The sequence below is a fragment of the Typopeltis vanoorti genome, chromosome 13, assembly GCF_054136105.1.
Source record: "Typopeltis vanoorti isolate ZY-2024b chromosome 13, IOZ_Tvanoo_1.0, whole genome shotgun sequence".
In the NCBI taxonomy this organism is placed as follows: Eukaryota; Metazoa; Arthropoda; class Arachnida; order Uropygi; family Thelyphonidae; genus Typopeltis; species Typopeltis vanoorti.
In genome coordinates this window covers 33,339,190-33,360,210 of record NC_143561.1, presented here as the reverse complement: position 1 = coordinate 33,360,210, position 21,021 = coordinate 33,339,190, and the positions used below count along the sequence as shown (strand labels likewise).

Sequence of the window (21,021 nt, the reverse complement as noted above, 5' to 3'; positions counted from 1 at the left end):
CCATTATTATTCTTTAAAAGAACAAAGCGTTTCATCTTCAACAAAGTGGAATGGGCTACCTTTAGGATTTTTGCAGGCTCAGATTTAAGGTTGTTGTGGCCCTCAAAGTATAACTTTTAAGCCTCCCCCATCTGTTGAGTAAATTATAGATTTTAATAGCTTTCATACTTATCAACAGGTATAATAGTACAATACATGCATTTTTTATTAATTGTTAAAAATAAAAGCAGATTTTTGAACATTGTTAAACAATAACAATATTATTATTATTATTATTATTATTTTTTACTAAATGGTTTAAGGAAATTACAATGTATACTAGGATATACATTAAAATAAATTTTAATACACTTTCAATATTTCGGCAATGTCATGTTGCCATTTTCACAGGAACTTAAAAACAAGACACGTGCACACAGGCACAACAAACAGTAAATGAGGATGAAGCAGGAAGCTATTCTTTCTCCTAAAATTCTTGATGGTGCCCCCTAGCAGGCAATGTTGGTGTTCTTGGCTGATTAAGGGCTGAAGGTCTTCTGATGTAGATTTCCCAAATTTAGAGCAGTCTCGTATAACTGCTAGGGGGGGGGGGGGGCACCATCAGGACTTTTAGGAGAAAGAATAGCTTCCTGCTTCGTCCTCATTCACTGTTTGTTGTGCCTGCATGCACGTGTCTTGTTTTTAAGTTCCTGTGAAAATGGCAACGTGACGTTGCCAAAATATTGGAAGTGTATTAAAATTTATTTTAATGTATATCTTAGTGTACGTTGTAATTTCCTTAAACCACTTAGTAAAAATGCATAACCAATGTCTAAGCCTTTCCACGAGAATAACAATATTAATAAACTAATAATAAAACAAAGCACATTATTTTTCATTCATTTTTGTAAAAAAATCATGTTCCTGTGTTAGGTAACATCCGTTTTTGGATACACTAGTTGAAATATCCGTACAAACATCTTCTCATTACCATCCAGAGTAAAAACTAGGCATCATTAAATGCCTTATGTGATAGAGCCTACAGAATTTCTGCCAGCATAGATAAAAGAAACCAAGAGCCAAATTATCATGGTTCACTCCTTCCAAAAAAATGGCTACAATGGAACATTAGTCAAAAAAATTCTATTTCAACCTCCAAAACAATCAGACAACAATAAAACCAAGATTATAAAGAAGCAGCGATTCTCCTATGCATACAATCAATCATAGATGAAATAGAAAGATTGCTTCACCAACAAAACTTAAAGGTCGCCTTCTACCCGATCAACAAAATCTCTAATCAGCTGAAACCTCCACAAAAAAAACTTAAAAAAACCAGGTGTCTACAAGATCATTTGCAATTAGCCACAGGAAAGACAGGCAGATCAGAAGAGATACACCAATTGGAGCATTTCAGAGATGAGAATGAAAGAAAGCACAAATCAGGGCTGGCAGCACATACAACAGAAACAAAACATTGAGTAGAATGGCAACAAACTAAAATGCTCCACATAGATTACTGTTTTTACTCAAGAACATTCAAAGAATCAGCTGAAATCATGAACCACCCTTTACAGTGCAACAAACAGTGGATAATTTTACATCAAGTCTGGTCTTCATTAATCCGTCATGACACACCCATACTACCAGTAGTTTACAGCAATCCAGCAACCAGTGTGATAGCAGATGCACATGTTCTATTGCTTAAATGTGTTCAAATATTTTTCACCAGAGATATTAACTTTATTATTTGCTTTCTAGTTTTTTACCCATTATATATTTGGTTTAATCCTTTATCCAAGTATAAGCAAACAAAGTTTGCGCCCTCAGTATTTTCAGGACTGGAGCAACTCGTGGTAAAGGTGGAGTAAGTTCCGATCACTTTCCTTAGTATCTCCTATAATGCAAAGCACATCTCCTTGCGGACATCGCATAGCATTATACATGTCTGCAAGGAGATGTGTTTTGCATTATGGGAGATACTAAGGAAAGTGATCGGAACTTACTCCACCTTTACCACGAGTTGCCCCAGTCCTGAAAATACTTCAGGCACAAACTTTGTCTGCTTACATTTGGATAAAGGATTAAACCAAATATATAAAGGGTAGCATAGCCAAATGAAAAAACTTCCATCTTCTAGTTTTTTAGTTTATTCGTGTTATTTCCTGATGAAGTGAAACATAGTATTTCACAAAACTAGTCGAAATAAAAAATAGTTTCTATTTGACATCTAGATTATTTTGTTGTTAGTTATTTTTGTGTTTCATGAGTAAGACGATTTGAGATATTATTTTTATCTTTGGCTACTTGAAGTCTTGCTTAGTTATAAAATAAATGTATTTATTTAGATTAAATATTGGAGGCAAATTATAATTTGAGTTGCCAAAAGTTGTAAGGTTGGTATTGTTTACAATATGCTGTCAATAGCAAGTGAAGCAAAAGTCACCACTATATTATCAGAAGTGATTAAATGAGCTTACCTCAGTGTGAGAATATTGTGAAGTGAAGAACTGTTATAATTTCTAGCTGTTTCATTATAAAATTGTAATTAAATAAATGTTTTTGAACTATGAAGAAGGTGCTTTGTCATTTCAAGCCCAATGCTGGAAAGCAATAATGGCAACACACAATGGGAGATCTGAATGGAAGTTTTTCAGTTACATTTCCAAACATGCATGGAAGTGAAAAGAACGTTATCGAATGTTGCTAGGTGTTCAGCTGTCCAGGAAGTAGGAAAGAAACACAGCAGGAAAAAAACTGTGGCATTTCTGTGTCTTCAATATACGAAGACTCGACAGAAATAAGAAAAGTTAGAAATAGAAGACTGAGAGAAGATATCCTGTTATACTTTCTTTTAGGCTTGCACGGTGATCCGAATGCATTTTTGGAAATTATGGAGACAACTACCGTGTTTGAATAAAAACTTTAGTTTAATATTACTAAAATTTTACAATTCGACGTTTCGACCTTTATGTCAAGGTCATCTTCTGGAGCGTACAAATATACACAAGAAACAAGCTATACTACAATCGTACTGCTTCGTTAAAGACACTGACTAACCGCTACCACAATTGTTGGCCTGACCTCTGGTGAAAAAAATAAAAAAAATAAAATAAAAATAAAAATAAATAAAAATAAAAATAAATAAAAAATAGGACTCTACATTGATGTATAATTTTTTTTATATTTTTTATTTTTTTAATTTTTATTTATTTATTTATTTTATTTTATTTTTTTAAATTTTTTATTTTATTTTATTTTTTTCACCAGAGGTCAGGCCAACAATTGTGGTAGCGGTTAGTCAGTGTCTTTAACGAACCAGTATGATTGTAGTATAGCTTGTTTCTTGTGTATATTTGTACGCTCCAGAAGATGACCCTGACATAAAGGTCGAAACGTCGAATTGGAAAATTTTAGTAATATTAAACTAAAGTTTTTATTCAAACACGGTAGTTGTCTCCATAATTTCCAAAAATTCATATCCTGTTATAAAGAGATAGTCCATATAGGATTAATAACAGGAACTTTAAGGAACTGAAAGGAACTTTATTGATAAGTGATTTCTAACTGTGGCTATGGCTTTAGTTATTTCTTCAATAGCTTTCATGTAGAAAGCCGAGTTGTTCTGAATTGATAAGGTTTTAAGAAGAATGTTGAAATTTTCATATAGAAGATTAATTCCTTCTTAAGTGATGCTGTGGTTTTAATAGTTTTTTTGGTGGAGTTTGCTGCTACTTTCATATGGAAAGGGAAGTTACAGAAGTGCCTTGGATGAAGACATGATATGTTTCCTCAGTGTTCTATGATTTTAAGAGGTGAGAAGGATTTTACTTGTGTTGCTGTCATATAGAGAGCACCTTTGTTTTGTGTAAGTCTTTCTCCTAGATGTCCCACAACTGCGATATTCATTGTAGTGGCAAAATCATTGAGGTATTCACCGTTCTGATTACTGGCCTGCTATTCCATGCTAGGTGTTTAGTGTTTAAGTTACCTGCTACCAACACTGGTCGATTTGTATCTAGTATCACTAAGTTGGTTTCAAGTAGCCGTTTGCTAGTAGAATTATATACAGAGTAGATTTTCAGGCTACCTGCATTGGCTATCTGGATTTCTACTCCTGAGCCTTGGATGGGATGGGCTGCATTTTGTTCGCCAAGATTAGTTCGTCATCGTGATGTATTGTGAATTCTTGAAACTCATGCATTTTGTTTCCTAGTCTGTTGGCATTCCAGAATACTATCTGAATTGAATAAGGTTTTCTACATTCTTTAACCACATTGATTAGTATGAGAATTGTTTGCATTTGTCTCACAAACAGATATTTATGGCTTCTTGACTGGGGTTAGATTTATAATGGCCAATAAGCATGTCTGTGAGAATGGTTGCAACCTTAGTAGTTTTATTGGATCCCTTGGGTTGTTCAGGTTCCTGTTTTATTGCTTTTTTACGAACTTCTGCACATGAGGCATGTGTCTCTATGTCTTTTGGTGTATCTTGGAATTTTTCAAGGTTGGATGTGGTAGGTTTTTCCTGTCTTGTTGTCAGGATGGGCCTAGCATGGTTTTGCCAATTTCTTGGTGATCATGTTTTCTCTGCATTCTTTGTAATCAGCAGCGTGTACAGTTGGCTCATTTTTCTGGTTCTGTTCTCGATTTTTTGCAAGTAGTTGCTGTATGATTTTCCCTGCACTTGATACAATGAAACTCTGCTTTACAACAGTGCTGTGAATGGCCAAATTTTTGTCAGTGGTGGCATTGGCCATTGGATGCCCTCCTGCATAGAGATTCTGGCTTGATGACCAAGTCACAGATAGTTGTGAGGTCAAAGATCTCATGCTGCTCTTTACTGATTTCGACCAGCAAAAGGTTCATTGGCTGCTTGTTTGCTCTCAGTATGCAGCTTACTTTGATCAATGATCCACTGCCACTTCTTCGGTTGTCACTGATTCATTGATACCACGTAGCACCACCTTCAGGCTTTTTTTCTTCTGTTCAATGCAAAGGTATGGAATGGGACTCTTTTTATATCCATGAATTTGGTGATTGCATGGTAGTCAGTGACTGTCTTTGGTTGAATGAGTTATACCTTCGTTGGTCTTCTTAGCCCTGCTGAACTCTATTTTATGGATTTTTTGAGCTAAGGCTAATGCATTCCATTGTACCTTATCTCACAGTATGACCAGTTTATGCATTTTGGAAACGGTATAGCCATTTTGTCTCCAGGACAATCTTAGTTTGCCCATGCATCTTGAGCACCTGTTCATAGCCAAGGTGCTCCCAGTTGAGATCTACCATTTGCTCCTGCTTTGTCAGAAATGGTTAAAGTAAGGAAAAAGAAAAAAAAAGGATACTTACTGTATACATAACTATATACAAAAGCTGGAGATGATGCAATGATGAATGTTGAATCACAATTAAGGATCCAAAAACAAATCCAGAGAGAGAGATGCACAATACAATGAGACAATGACTCACCTAGTCTCGAACCAGATCTGGTTGCCTCCTAAGCGTAATACCTCAAACCAGTTCTTTTGAACCTGCTGACTTAAATTTGTCTATTACCAGATTCTTTGGGATGCCAAGGTTATTATTATTATTATTTGACACCTCCAGGGAGTCCAAAGACTCATCGAGGGAGAGTGTGCCAACAGCATCGAACGATTGGCCCCCTTTCAACTACTAACCATGCTCAAACTTACTTAACTGAGCCATTAATAGCAGAGGCTCTACCAATCGACCAACCTTTGCCGGCTGAATTAAGGTTGAATTAATGCAAAATGATGTATATCCCATATACATGTAACGAAAATGCATATCACCTTATTATCGAATTACTCTGGATTAGAGAAAGATGGTGAAAGTTTTTTTTCACTTAGTTATACTGTAAATTAAAGACACCAAGAAATTATATTCTTGATTTAATCCTTTATCAAAGTATAAGCGAACAAAGTTTACACGTGAATTATTTTCACGACTGGGCTACATGTATATAGAAGCCATTGACTTCACATCAGTTGTCTTAGTATCCTTCTGGGTCTGGCTCCCACTGATCAGACCTCCATAAAGCTTGAAACTAAACTGGGTAGTGGCATTTCCCATAAGATAGCATTATACACTCCCAAAAGGATGTGGGCTTTGTATTATGGGATACTAAAGCAATTGATGTGAAGTCTTTAGCCTCTATGTACAAGTATCCCAGTCATGAAAATACTTCACATGCAAACTTTGTTTGAACCAGGAATATAATTTCTTGGAATCTTTAATTTATAGTATAACCAAGTGACACAACTTTCAATATATATGCTTCTTTGTTTCAGTTTTCTTCCGTACTCTTTAAAGGTAGAGTGACATACACTGATGAGTATTGAAACCAAAATAATAGCTGCTTTGTTAGGGAATTAAACTTTGATTGTTATTTGTGGGAAGCTTCTGGTATTGAGACCACGTTTTAAGGTAAATAATGAATTTAATAAAATTAAACAATTATAGCTCTACAAGTTTTGTAAGTCATCAGGCTTACATCATCAGGGATACTAGCAAAAAGTTATACACAACAAAAGACTAAAAACAATTAGTTACACATTTTAGATGTTATTAGGCTTAATCTTATACCAAGTTGGGTCTGCTTGCTTTCATTAAAAATCTAACTAGCATGGACCTAGAATATGACACGTGCAATGTCATAGAACATGATAGCAGGTCTATGGAATGAACCTTATGAGAACAGGTTGAAGATTTGTGGGTTGCAGAAATTAGTTGATAGGCGGAAAAGGGGAGATATGATTGAGACATTCAAATTGCTAAAGGGTTTCTATAGGATTAATTCAGAGGATATTTTTGAGATCAGGACTGGTGGTGGGAGAACTAGGGGAAGAACTATGGAAGCTGAGCAAGAGTGTGGTTAGCAAGGGTGTTAGAGCTGGGTTCTTTACTTTTAGAGTGGTAAATGAGTGGAATAATCTGCCAGAGTCTGTTGTGGGTGCTATGACGGTGAGTGAGTTCAAGGCAAAGTATGATAGATTCTGAGAATGTCGTATAGTTGTGTGGACATGATGTTTAGGGCCTCCCTCGATGAGTCTAAGGACTCCCTGGAGTCGTCCGTAATAATAATAACATGAAAGTAACAACTAGCAGTGTTTCAACATGCATACAATAATGAATTTAATGTTTTTATTCTGGTTATTTGTTTGTATGTACCAATTGTGAAGTTCTGATAACATCTAATATGTGTGATTAATTGTTTCTAGTCTTTTGATGTGTATATAACTTTTTGCTAGTATCCCTGATGGTGTAAGTCGGATGACTTACAAAATTTGTAGGGTTATAATTGCTTATTTTTATTAAACTCGTTATTTACTTTAAAATGTGGTCTCAATACTGGAAGCTTCCCACAGAATTGCTAAGCCACAGAAACTTACATTTTTGATCCTTAAAAATAAAGAGCCAATAGGCTTCATTTCGGTGATATAAACATTATTTAAATTAAGGGGATATTAAATCCCACATTGTTTTAAAAGCGAATAAGAAACTCAAAGATTGGAATCAGAGAGTTTCATGCCGAATATAGTAAACTATAAAAATATCAGCGATTACTAGCGTGAGCTAATGCAAGTAGTCCTAGTACGTAGTACAATACCAGGCAACTCATAGCAAAGGTGGTAAAGTTCTGATGATCGCTATTCTTGGTATTTCCCTAATGTAAAAACACATTTCCTAGGAAATGTATGCTGTTATTACATTATGGTGGGAGGTCACTATCCAGACTGGTTTCAGCCTTTTTTGAGGCTTCATCAGTCAGTAGCTAGACCAAATTAATACCAAAGGGTATAGCGAAAAGAACTTGTATACTCTGCTATACAAGTTGTCAAACAGGTGCACCCATTAAGTTACTTAAAAATAAAGAGCCAATAGACTTCATTTTGGCGATATAAACATTATTTAAATTAAGGGGATATTAAATCCCACATTGTTTTAAAACCGAATAAGAAACTCAAAGATTGGAATCAGAGAGTTTCATGCTGAATATAGTAAACTATAAAAATATCGGCGATTACTAGCGTGAGCTAATGCAAGTAGTCCTAGTATGTAGTACAATACCGGGCAACTCATAGCAAAGGTGGTAAAGTTCTGATTGCTATTCTTGGTATTACCGAGAATAGCGATCAGATACCAAGAATAATACCAAGAAATGAACTTTACCACCTTTGCTACAAGTTGCCCGGTATTGTACTACATACTAGGACTACTTGCATTAGCTCACGCTAGTAATCGCCGATATTTTTATAGTTTACTATATTCAGCATGAAACTCTCTGATTCCAATCTTTGAGTTTCTTATTCGGTTTTAAAACAATGTGGGATTTAATATCCCCTTAATTTAAATTACATTTTTGATATTATTTATTTTGTGAAATATGAAGTATCCAGAATGTTTGGAGTGGAAAAAGACATCTAATTTTTGGAAGCAGAAGAGGCTATGAAAATGTGATGTACTTAGGTCAGAATAAGTCAGCCAAGAAAACAGATCTGATCTTACACGGAGATCTGGATATTACAAAGGTGAGGTGAAGTGTAGCCTTTTATGCATGAAATACCACAGAACTGTATTTTGATAGTATTGAGCTTAACATGGTTATCTTTACTCCATTTAAATATGGCTAAGAGATCAGTATTTAAGGCATTGATTATGGAAAAATCTTGTGGTTTGTGATAGTTGAGCAACACAGGGCTTGTAAAATGAAAAAGAGGAATGGCGTGTACCATCATCAGCAAGGCTGTGGATGGGATGTGAGGTTTAATGAGAGGAGGTCATTTATGAATAGAAAGAGTGCAGACAAAAGTATAGACCTGGGATACTCTAGCTTTGGTGGGGAAATCTGACTAAAGGTGGCCATTTCCAGTGACAGAAACTGAATGATTGAAGAGAACATTGGCATTCCTGTTGTAAAGAGTGGACAGTTGAACATAAAGTAATGATTTCATAAGAATAATCTTGTGCAAGATCTGATCAAATGCCTTGAACATGTCTGGAGCAACCACTTGTGTTTCTTTTAGCTCCTCTCTTAGCTTAGTTCATAGATGGTTGATTTTGGCATGTAGAATCTGCTGTGGATTGTGAGTTACTTAATCTATATTGGTGGTCACTGATTAACTAGTAAGACAAAGTGGTGATGAAGTTAACTAATGACTTTCTCCATTATTTTTGACCTAATTGAAGCAAATGCAGTGGTAATAATTTGGACCACTACTTGCACTACCAGTTTTGACCACTACTTGCAAGATACCATCAGAACAAGAAGGCTTGTTGGTATCTAGGTTATGCAGAAGTTTGAAAAGGGGAATGACAGCATCAGGTTAGGCCTTGTGTTTGGGTGATGTTACAATAATACACCCAGGCCTGGCTGGTGGTGTGTGCGAAATGTGCAATATACACAGGTGCCGCAGTAGAAAAGGCTCCTAAAAGATGTCAAAAAATATGAAGTAAGAATTTAAACAAACAACGAATGGTACAGAATGATACATATAATTATAAACGTACATCATCTTCCGTTCCAGACCTCTTCAGATCTTCCCGGAAACGAACAAATAAATTCTGAAATTGTATCCTGGACCCGATTATATCACTAATTTTTGATTAAAATTTATGAAAATATACCTAAAATAGTTCTTCATTTTTTGATGTATCATAAATCAACTTATGATAAATTGTTGAGTTCTGTGTAAAAAAATTTGTATAAGCAAGACTAATCCGTAGGTAACATTATACTGTAAAGCGGTTTCCATTTGTTTTTCATTTTCATTTCCTGTTCATTTTATTCACACTTTATTCAAAAAAAACTTTTTTTGGAAAGCACCGAACATTAATCGCACACGCTTAATATTGACTAGACGCTGCCGCTGAATACATGAGAGATAAATATGAGAGAGGTGAAAACACAGAATGGGCAGAACAGACAAACATTTACTGCCCTATGGTCTTGATAAAGAACCAGAAGGCTCAACTGCCATTTGAGTAGGCACAAGTATTTTTCCACTTGCCCCATTCTCTATCTACTTTGGTCTTTTTTTGCAGTTGCTTCTTGCTGCACTATATGCATGTTGATTATGTAGCTGAAGATTTGAATAAGAATGAAGCGAGTAGAATAAAATGAAAGCAAGTAACTCAAAAGAAATAAAATTTGAGTAGGAAAGCTTGGTTGCATGTGATGATTTCCACACATGCAAAGTTCTGCTGACCACATGAAGTGCAAAGAAAGTGACAAAGGTAATGTTATGCTGATTTTTGAGCATTGCTTAGAAGTGAATTAAAACAAATACTGTAGATAATAACCAAAACATCTGAAATAGTGTTATGTTTACTTTGTGCAAACTTTGGTAGGTGAATCGCTGAAGATTATCCATGTCAGATTAGTTAATGGGTACCACTTAAATGTTGAAATTGTTTCACTATGGAAAATTGCTTTGGGTAAGATAAAACTAATCAAGTCATCTACAGAATTGACAAATTCAGTTGAAGATGATTTAGTAGATGTATTCCAGTAATTATGCAACTAATGGAAATTAGGGTGAAAATACTTGACTTTTAGTAAATAAATCTGATGTAGAGGAGAATTTTAATAGCAAGGATCGCTTTCTTAATTGTATGTTAGACTTAGGTGCTAATTTAAAAAGTACTGGCATTAAAATCTATAGCACATCTATGGTGATAGAGAATATTTTATATAGGTTAGATCACATGATTGTAATCTGAATACCTAGGACTAGAGTAACTGATAACAAAATTTTGGGGTGTTTGTTAGTGGAAATGAATAATCCAAAACTTGGGTTATTTAAAATACTATAGGAGATTTTTTTGGCACTTAGATTAACTACTAAGTTAGGAGTTAAAAAGGTACATTTTATTAATATCTAATTTGATAGCAAATGATCATGGTCAGAGTAATGGTAACTAATTGGATTTTAAGTAGGTTATTCACTGCATGAGATTGTAGATTTATTATTATTATTATTATTATTCCTGACACCTCTAAGGAGTCCGAAGACTCATCGCGGGAGGACACCTACAACTGTCTCAACCACTACTACGAACCATCTCCATCAACGCCATCTACCGCCCACCTCCACCACTAGTATGTTTTGTCTGTAAATTGCGTGTGTTCTGAAGGGCCAGGGGATCCAAGAGGGAGATAGAGATGATGGATATTCATTGACCAATTAGCACAATGTGAGTGCAGGCTAAGTAATTATTATAGGAACTTCATCTACAAAGACGTAGATTGGAAGTAGAAAAGATAACATGGTAGAAAGGAATGTATTTACCATTATTATAATAAGAGATAATTACCTAAAACAGAATGTAATAGAGGGGACTCAGGGTTTGAGACTGCTGGATCTAGTGAGAGCATCAGACTCTTTGCCCGTAATCAAGGTAGCTAGCTTGCAACATTGCCTCTGATATTGCATATAAACTAAGCGCTATTCTTCCTCCCTCCCCCCAAAAAGGCAAGGAATATTTCACTATCTTTGGCTTCTAAACTTGTATCCATATTCTTTGGTGCCTTCATTAATTGGTTGGACATAATTCTCTTCCCACCTTAAACTGTTGCTGAAGGATGAAATAAACTATAGATTATCTAAAATAATCAGAAATTAAAAAGTGCATAAAAAGTGGAATTATTATATTTAATTTTTATAATTCATTCTAGATAAATTCAGTAATTAGTTGCAATTTTATTTGCTGCTTGCATCTTTTGATGATTCGATAACTAGACAACCCCCCCCCTCCACAAAAAATGAGGCACTACAAATCTTGACTCTTTAATAACTGTTAGTTAACAAGAAATGCAGAATTTGGATTTTGACTGCTTGAGAAATAATGTGCAGGATGCAGATTCTTGCTTCCATCACATTTTAGTGGTATAGCAAAACATTTCAAAATATTCCACTACACTACTTTACTTGAAGTTCAGATATGGAGGGTGGGGGATGATACTGGTGATTGACCCAGAAGGAAATGTCCATTATGACAAGAGGAATGATTTGATAATATTGTATCTGAGGTGTACTTGTTAGTAATTTGCATTGTAAAAAAACACAATGTTTAGATCTCAGATTATTAAGTTGTTTCAATGATAAATAATTTATAAGAAAAAGTATCTCAAAATATTTGATTTAAAGAGTGACTTATATTTCAATATATATTCACTTTGAGGTCCAAAGAAGTTGAATGGGTTCCATATCTTACTACTAGACTAGTCGATGATTTTGCATCTCATTTGCGTCTCTTCAGACAAGCTCAGGCAAAACTAAAAGGTGCAAAAGAAAAAGGTAAGATAAAAGTGAAATAGTACCAAATGCAAATCCAGGTTTCCTGTTTGTCTTTAATTTACAGAAATTTCACTGATCTATCTACTTTTTTGTTCAAGGTTTCTCAATCTACAAGGTTATAGAGGATTTTTAATTTTTTTTATTTTTTATGAAAAAATATCATTTATGGAATCCCATCCATAAATGATTTTGACTTATAGCATATTAGCACTCTGAGTTGGTTATTAGATAATCCAGAAACTACTTAACAGACCAAACCCTTTCTCATGAAGCACATGTCTATGGTGGAGGGGACCTCCTAGTGACATTTACTATCCTTTCTTCCAGACTACCATCACTTGGATCCATGTATTTGCCATGTGATGCAACCCATGGTCATCTGGAAAGGAGGATTCTGCTAGTCTTGAGCTACTTTGGTCCCTGCTTCAACAAAACAGGTAGTCTCGGATGGCCTGGCCAGGATCAATTGGCTAGCAGGCTTGCCTGCAGGAGAGGGTCAGTAATGTAGCAGTCTATCTCTAACCCCATTGTCTGTGAACTGGGCTCAAGGGCTATTATTATGACCACTGACCAGCAAGCAATATTATACATTGCTTGCTGGTCAGTGGTCCTCCATGTCTGGCTCTGTGGTGGGTGGGAAGCTCTGGCACCGAACAGAAAATGTCTTCGGCATCCTGAAATGTTTCAAGGCCCTCACAAAGTCCCAACCATGCACTGATACTGTAGATCAGTGTTTCTCAACGTTTTTTGGATCATGCCCCACCTCAACATCTCAAAGATTTTGATCCTTCCCCCTAGCATAATAATCAGCCAAGTTCTGAAAAGTATAATATAAATATGTGCATGTACATTTTCTAATTGCTTCCCTTTGTGGTGTACGCCCCACGTTGAGAAACACTGCTGTAGATACATCACTTGATAACAGAAGTAAGAAACTGAAGACATGTCATACCAGTATAAATGTAGCAGTGTTTCTCATCATCAATGCAACAGATGAAAAGCTAATGGGGAAAATGTTACCTCTTTATTCACAAGGGTTTAGAAAAACTGGTAGGATCTCAAAACAGTCAAGAAACTGAATTCTGGTGATAATATTGTGGAAACATTTAGTCAGCAGCACTCAGAAAAATTACTCGACCTAAATCAGTGGGTGGAATATACCAGTTACAGTGACATCTCATAACTCTTCTAGAAGAGTGATATCAGAATGGATCTCCTTGATGTTCTATACAATGAGAGCTTTCAGAGCTTAAAGATCAGAGAATGACAGGTATGAAGTGCATCCTGATATATAGGGATGGTCACCTGGTTCCAACTAGGAACATCATCCTTACTTTTGATACACCTAAGCCTCCAACATCTGTAAAAGCAAGGTGTATTCACTGTTCTTGTAGGCTGTACATTCTTAATCCTCTGAGATGCTTTAAATGTGAGATATGGACATGCCCAAACTTCCTATAATGCCTCTATCACATGTGCCCAGTGTGCTAGTAAAGAGCATGATAACAAATCTTGCTTTGCAAAGAAAGCAAGATTTGTTATCTTGTGCATGTTAGAAGTGGAAGGATCAAAAAGAAACACAAAATATTAAAACCGAACAAAATACATGTCAGGATGCAAAAAGGAAGCCAGCTGTTGCCACCACTGACACACTTGTCCTGAGATCCTCTTATGCTGAGAAGGTGGCACTTAAGAAAATGTTAACCACTCAAACTTATAAGTTTATTCCACCATACCTGAACTTCAGGATTATGAATGCTTCTCTGTTGAACACATCAATTGCACAAGCTACTATCTCACTCCAAAAATGATCCCATTCACTGAGAACCTGCTTGTCAAAAAAATTATGGCAAGGAACTTAAAGGTCAACCATCAGACCCCCCCCCCCACACACACACAGAAAAAAATGGATATTTTGGTAGTATCAATTGAAAGTTACAAAATAACCCTGACATGTCAGATAACGTATTGAACATTTTTCATGAGGAAGAGATAGACATTGGCCACCCATCCATACTTCCCAAAATTAATTGATAAATGTAAACCAGACAAAAGTAAGCCCTCAACCTCTCGGAAATCAGAAAAGTCTACAAAGCTCAAACAATAGGAAAATTTTTACGATGGAACTGTCGTGGGTTTCACCTGAATATTGATGATATCAAGGTTCTGCTGCAGAAGCACAAACTATTCTGTTTCTGTCTGCAGGAAGCATATTTAAAACCTAGTGAGATTCTCACCTTAAGGAATTTCACTGTTGGGAATTCATAACAACAGAATGAACTTTAGGTGATCCTGCTTATGATGGAGTAGCTATCCTAGTGGGCAGTCATACTCCTTTCCATCACATCCAGCTTAATATTGCTCTAGAAGTAGTAGCAATTCGCCTATGCATGGGATTTCAGCTGCCGCACCCCCATACTTCTTGTGACTGACTTTAATGGAAATAATATTCTTTGGATTAGTGCCAGCACAAATGGACGAAGTTATATCTTTGAGTAAATGCTGGATAATCATGACCCCTTCTTAATAATGGAGTTAATACTTTTTTCCATATACTCAACCATTCATTCTTCAATAGATCTTAGAATCTGCTTCCAATGCCATGTGGGATGTCAAAGAGAATATCTATGGAAGAGATTATTTTCCTGTTATTTGCACTATATCTTCACAAAACCATGTTCTCCTACTTTGGATGCCCATCTGGAAAATTGACCAAGCTGACGAGTACATTTTCCCCATCATGCAACATTTATAGATAATGCAATTCCATAAATATCATCTCCATTTCCACTCTGTCCAAAGCCTTGGTGAAATACACAGTGCTAGATGCCCAAAAAAAAAAAAAATCAAGAGCATGGGGTGTATTTCATAGATACCCTACCACATCACACTTAACAGTTTTTTAATGTGCTAGGGCCATAGCACGTCACATAAGATCAGAAGCAGTCTTGGATCCAATTTGCATCATCGATTAATCAAACAACCACTGCAAAAATTGTATGGGATAAAATATGAAAAATTAAAGGATTAAAGGTAGATATAGGATGTACCATTTTTCTACTGTTGTTGCTGATCCCAAAGCTATTGCAGACACTTCGAGAGAAACTTTTACTGGAATCTCAGCAACAGCTTCATATCCTCCTGAATTTTTAATATTGAAAGAGCAACAAGGGGGAAAACAGTGGCTAAGATTTTCTACTGATGGGTTAGAGCTATCCAGTCATTAATTAAGGAGGATCTTAAGGTCTCTTTCTCTGTCTCCCCCCCAGTACAGTAGGTCCTGATGACATCCATTATGGGATGATAAAACATCTTCCATCATCTTCTTCTGTGGAGGATCCACTTCTCTTATTATGCAATAGAGCATTTACAGAGGAAGAGTTTCCAGGTTGTTGGCATAAGTCAATTGTCATTGCTATCCCAAAACTAGGAAAAGATCCAACACTAGGAAACAATTATCGACCTATTGCTCTGTCTTTGTAAGATATAATAGAAAATGGGATTTTCTCCCCACACATGGTATTTATGTTTATTTGCTATATACTCTTTTGTCTGTTTTGTGTGTGGGAGTAGGTCCTGATGAAAAAAAAAAATGATAGAGCCAGTTCATTTGCTTCCACATAGACTGAGTGGGCGATATGTAAAAGTAGCTATCCGTATATGCTGATGGATTGGGCTCAACAATTACAGACTACTCTGTCTTACAAAACCACAGAGCTGAACACCATAATTGGACTTTGAATATATAAGTGCATGGCAAAGACAAAGCAATGAAGATCGATCTGCACCCCCATTCAGTAGAAGATAGAGTGTGAAAAGAAATTCAATGCTCTCTTGCTTTTCTTTTCGTTGATGAATGTGTGTAAGAAATGTAAGCTATATGTCAAAGATGAGCATCAAGAATTGGCTTCTGTTTCCACTGAAATAATAGTTTGTCTCATTCTTAACTCAGGATCTGAGTGAAGAGTGCATTTTAGGCAGAAGTGTACAGAGACACTTTTCTGCAGAAAACCTGAATTCATTACTAAGAGTGCATGAAGAGACATGATCAGTTGTGTGCTGAAGTTATCTTTCAATTTCTCTCATCATAAGAGAGAGTAAATTATGAAGTCATCAACATATAGAGCATTGCCTACAGTGGGAGGAAGCTGTTCAAAAGTTTATTAAAACTTTTGGCTAGACCAAAAGTTTTAATAAATGCAGGGAGGTGCCCTCTGAGACCTAGGTTATATAGTTCTTTTAATATGCCATATCTCCAGGCATTGTCATAAGATTTTTCTACATCAATGAAATGAATCGAATGGTCCAAAGTTGAATGATGTCTATGAAAGCTGTATTGTGTATTGGAGAGAAGTGTCGCTGCACGCTTCTGCCTGAAACATGCTCTTCATCCTGATCCTGAGTTAAGAATGGGACAAACTATTATTCCAGTAGCAACAGAAACCAAGTTCTTGGGACTCATCTTTAACAGAAAACTTATATTTTTGCACACATTCATCAACTAAGAGAAATGTACAAGAGAGCATTGAATCTCCTTCACTCTCTTTCCTCTATCTTCAGTGCATTGTCTTTATCACGTATTTATATATTCAAAGCTGGATTATGGTTCTCAATTCTCTTATTCTGTGAAGCTCAGTAGCCTGCAATGGTTGAATTTCATCCTTCGTCAGGATATATGGATAGCTACTTGTTCCTTCACTCATTCATTCCTTAAGTGGAAACAAATGAACTGGCTATGTCACTTTTATATATATATATATATATATATATATATATATATATATATATATATACACACTATCTACCAATAATTGTCCAGACACCACTGTTATTTGAACTTATTGAACATTCCAGGTTTGTTAATAACATGAAAACCAGTGTACAGATAGTAGAAAACAGTATTTCATCGTAGCAGTTGAATACAGGTAGTATGGCAACATAACATGATCTCAGTGACTTTGAGAGAGAAGTGTCATCGCGGGCTGTTATATTGGTGGCATGGCCATACGGTTCTATTGCTGCTCAACTGAAGCATCCAAAATCAACATTTGGTGATGCAACCAACAAATGGAGATGTTCTAGCATCACTAATGCAGAAAAACACCTAGTGTATGCACAATAAAGAATATCAACAGAGTAATCTGTTGGTATTTTTATTGAACTGTTGGAGATTATAATCCTTTCAAAATGTTTCACAGGAGAGGCAGTTCCTCAGAATTGAAGTGGATGGAATGAAAGATGACTAGGAGTAGCAGGTTTGATGAGTATGCAATTTGATTCTAAAGGGATGTTGAGCAACATTTGCTTGAGTTCCTGGAGATCTATAAGAGATGGTAGGCATGATGGATGCTAATTCTGCTGAACATGGCCATTGTTCAACAGAACTTCTTCCATTTATTTAACTTGAACCTAGTGTCCTATTGCAACATATTTAAAATCATGTTTTTATTATTTATTTCCCAGCAAGATACATCTGGAACATGGTAACTCTTCTAGAAGTCTTTTGTAGAGGTCTCGGTATCTGCATTAAAATGCAGAGGTTTGAGACCTGTGCAAAAATCGCTTGGTATGTACTGATATTGTGCATGAATATATTATTGCTGTTGTACTTGGATGAAATTAGTGTCATAAGACTTATGGATGATCTACTTTGTCATACTTTTTTTTAAATTTGTTTAGTCACCACTGCTGTCCAGCAACACATTCCACTCATTTATTATACTACACCCTCTGTCCAAAAAGAAACTGAACTTTTGATAGAAAATAAAACACAGGCTAATTATAATTATTCAAATCATTTATTTCAATCAATATACTCTCCCTCAGCTTTGATACAGTGTTTGGCACGGTCAATTAATTCATTTAATGAGTTTTTTATATCGGTTTTTAGGATACTGTTGAGGGTGTATTTACTGCCGCTTGAACGATTTTAGTGGTGTCGTATCGCTTTCCTTTCATCAGCAGATGAAGTCGGGGGAAGAGAAAGAAGTCACAGGGTGCTAAATCAGGTGAATATGGTGAGTGATCCAAACTTGGTTTTATCTCAAAAACTGTCTCGCAATGAGATCGTGCATTATCATGGAAAAGTGAGCAGCTGCCTGCATCACGATATTTATGCCGTATGCGATGAATTCCCGCTATCAATCGCTTCAAAACTTCGAGATAAAACTCACCATTGACCGTTTGGCCAGGCAGAATGAATTCTTTATGGATAATGCCCTTGGAATCGTAGAAACAAATCAGCATTGTCTTTACTTTTGACTTCTCCAAGCCACTTCTTTTCTGATGCCCCTCTTCTGGTGGTCTCCACTCAGCACTCTGGTGTTTTGTTTTGGGCTCATACTCAAAAAAAGATTGTTACTGGTGACGAAACGTGGTTTCGTCACCAGTAACGATCGTTTCAAGGACATTTGATCCTTACGAGCAGTTTTAATGAGGTCCATGCAGTGTTCAATTCGATACATTTTTTGGTCGTTAGTCAACTTGTGGGGAACAAATTGTGAAGGCCCAAAACCTCAGTCAAAAGGTTGTGCACAGTTGATTTTGGAATCCCCAATTCATCTTCAATCAATTTCACGGACGATTTCGGGTTTTCTTTGATGAAATCACGCACTTTTTTGATATTAACTTTGCTCAGTCTAGTTTTTGGGTGGCCCGGCTTTTCATCGTCCCAAAACATCTCACGACCACTTTGAAATCGCTTAAATCACTCGTAAACTTGAGTATGGGATAAGCATTCATCACGGTATGCTTTTTGAAGCATTTGATTCGTTTTGGTAAAACTTTTACCAAGTTTAACACAAAAGTCAATCACAGCTCTCTGTTCGAAACTCATTTTCTGACTGTTCGTCAAAACACACTGTCACTCTTGGCACTATAACTCGGCATCTAATGAAACAAATGTCATAAACAGTTGACACAACACTAATGAAGGTTGCCGCTTTCGTTTTTGGACAGAGGGTGTATTACAGAGCCTGAAGAAATACTCCTTCCATCCATTAAAAAATAATAATAAAAATAAAAATATGCTCCGTACATATTTGATATTGATTCCAACCAAATTACGAAGAGTAACTGCTTTACATAAGTTTGGCTGTCATCCCCTCCCTCACCCCCTTTTTTATGTCAGCAACATATCGTTCTTCCAGTTTATAGCTAATGTTTCATAGTTATTATTTTATCTTCATTGTTATTTTTATCATCATTTTATCCTTTCCTCTTACAGAAAAATCACATATTAGGACAACCGCTTCCTTCTATAATTATAATCAGTGGTGAGCTATATCACCCGAGCCTTTTGTTAAATTTTTCTCAAATTTGCAAGCCCCTTGTTCTTCATGTTTACTTTTTTATTTTTTCAAAAAAAAAAAAAACAACGTAATTTTTTGAAATATATTAAATGAAAACCTCATACGGTAACCTAACAAAGTGATTTTATTAAATAAAATATTATAGTTACTGTTACTACCATTTTACAAATAGGAATTCACTTTTGGTAATCGCATATAAATAAATAGGGCTATAAAATAATGCCCCTTGATTGGTACCGTTGATTATCACTTGAAGTATAAAAACAAAAGAAAAATGTAATGCACTTCAATATTATTGTGTTTAGATAATATTTATTTATTATTTGAAAGTTTATTTTCCACTTGGTTAGACTATAATAAATTTAGTTTAATCCTTTACCCAAGTGTGAGCAAACAAAGTTTGTGCCTGAAAATATCTTCAGGACTGGGGTAAGGCAGTACAACACCGGGCAACTTAGAGCAAAGGTGGAGCAAGCTAACATCACTTCTATCTCAGTATCTCCCATAATGCAAAACACATTTCCTTGTGGATATGTATAATGTTATGCATTAAGGGAAGGGCCACTACCCAGACCAGTTTCGACCTTTATTGAGGTCTCGTCAGTGGAAGCCAAGCCCATAAGTGGAGATACCAAGGCAGAAGCAATGGAGAGGTCATCTTTACCTATAGGAGTTGCCAAAAGGTATGCCACCTTATTATTAAATTACTCTGGATTTAGAGAAAGATGTTGAAAGTTTATTTTTCACTTGGTTAGACTATAATAAATTTAGTTTAATCCTTTATCCAAGTGTGAGCAAACAAAGTTTGTGCCTGAAAATATCTTCAGGACTGGGGTAAGGTAGTACAACACTGGTCAACTCAGAGCAAAGGTGGATCAAGCTAACATCACTCCTATCTCAGTATCTCCCATAATGCAGAACACATCTCCTTGCAGATATGTATAATGTTATGCATTAAGGGAAGAGTATCTCCACTTCTGGACTTGGCTCCCACTGACGAGACCTCAATAAAGGTCGAAACCGGTCTGGGTAGTGGCCCTTCCCTTAATGCATAACATTATACATATCTGCAAGGAGGTGTGTTTTGCATTATGGGAGATACTGAGATAGGAGTGATGTTAGCTTGGTCCACCTTTGCTCTGAGTTGCCTGGTGTTGTACTACCTTAGTCCTGAAAATATTTTCAGGTGCAAACTTTGTTTGCTCACACTTGGGTGAAGGATTAAACTAAATTTATTATTTATAGATTGCTTGTTATAAAAAATGCAGACGATTTCATATGTGCGATTGTAAAAGATTTTATTCTTGTTATATTTTGATAGTTAAAAAATGTAAGGTAAATTAACACAGATGATTGTGTGCAAATATTTAATGTTTAGATCATGAGAGATTTGTTGAAAAATGATAG

General features: G+C 35.9%; 1 protein-coding gene across 2 annotated transcripts in view; it reads left to right on the top strand.

Annotated features, from left to right (window-relative positions):
* The window catches only part of LOC150100038 (sorting nexin-13-like), a 480,335-nt gene that overhangs the window by 114,632 nt on the left and 344,682 nt on the right, over window positions 1–21,021 (top strand). For both annotated transcript variants that reach the window (XM_090402415.1, XM_090402416.1), the window contains exon 6: window positions 12,189–12,304. In XM_090402415.1, the coding sequence (XP_090258541.1) occupies window positions 12,189–12,304 (116 nt within the window). The remainder of the gene's footprint in view (window positions 1–12,188; window positions 12,305–21,021) is intronic.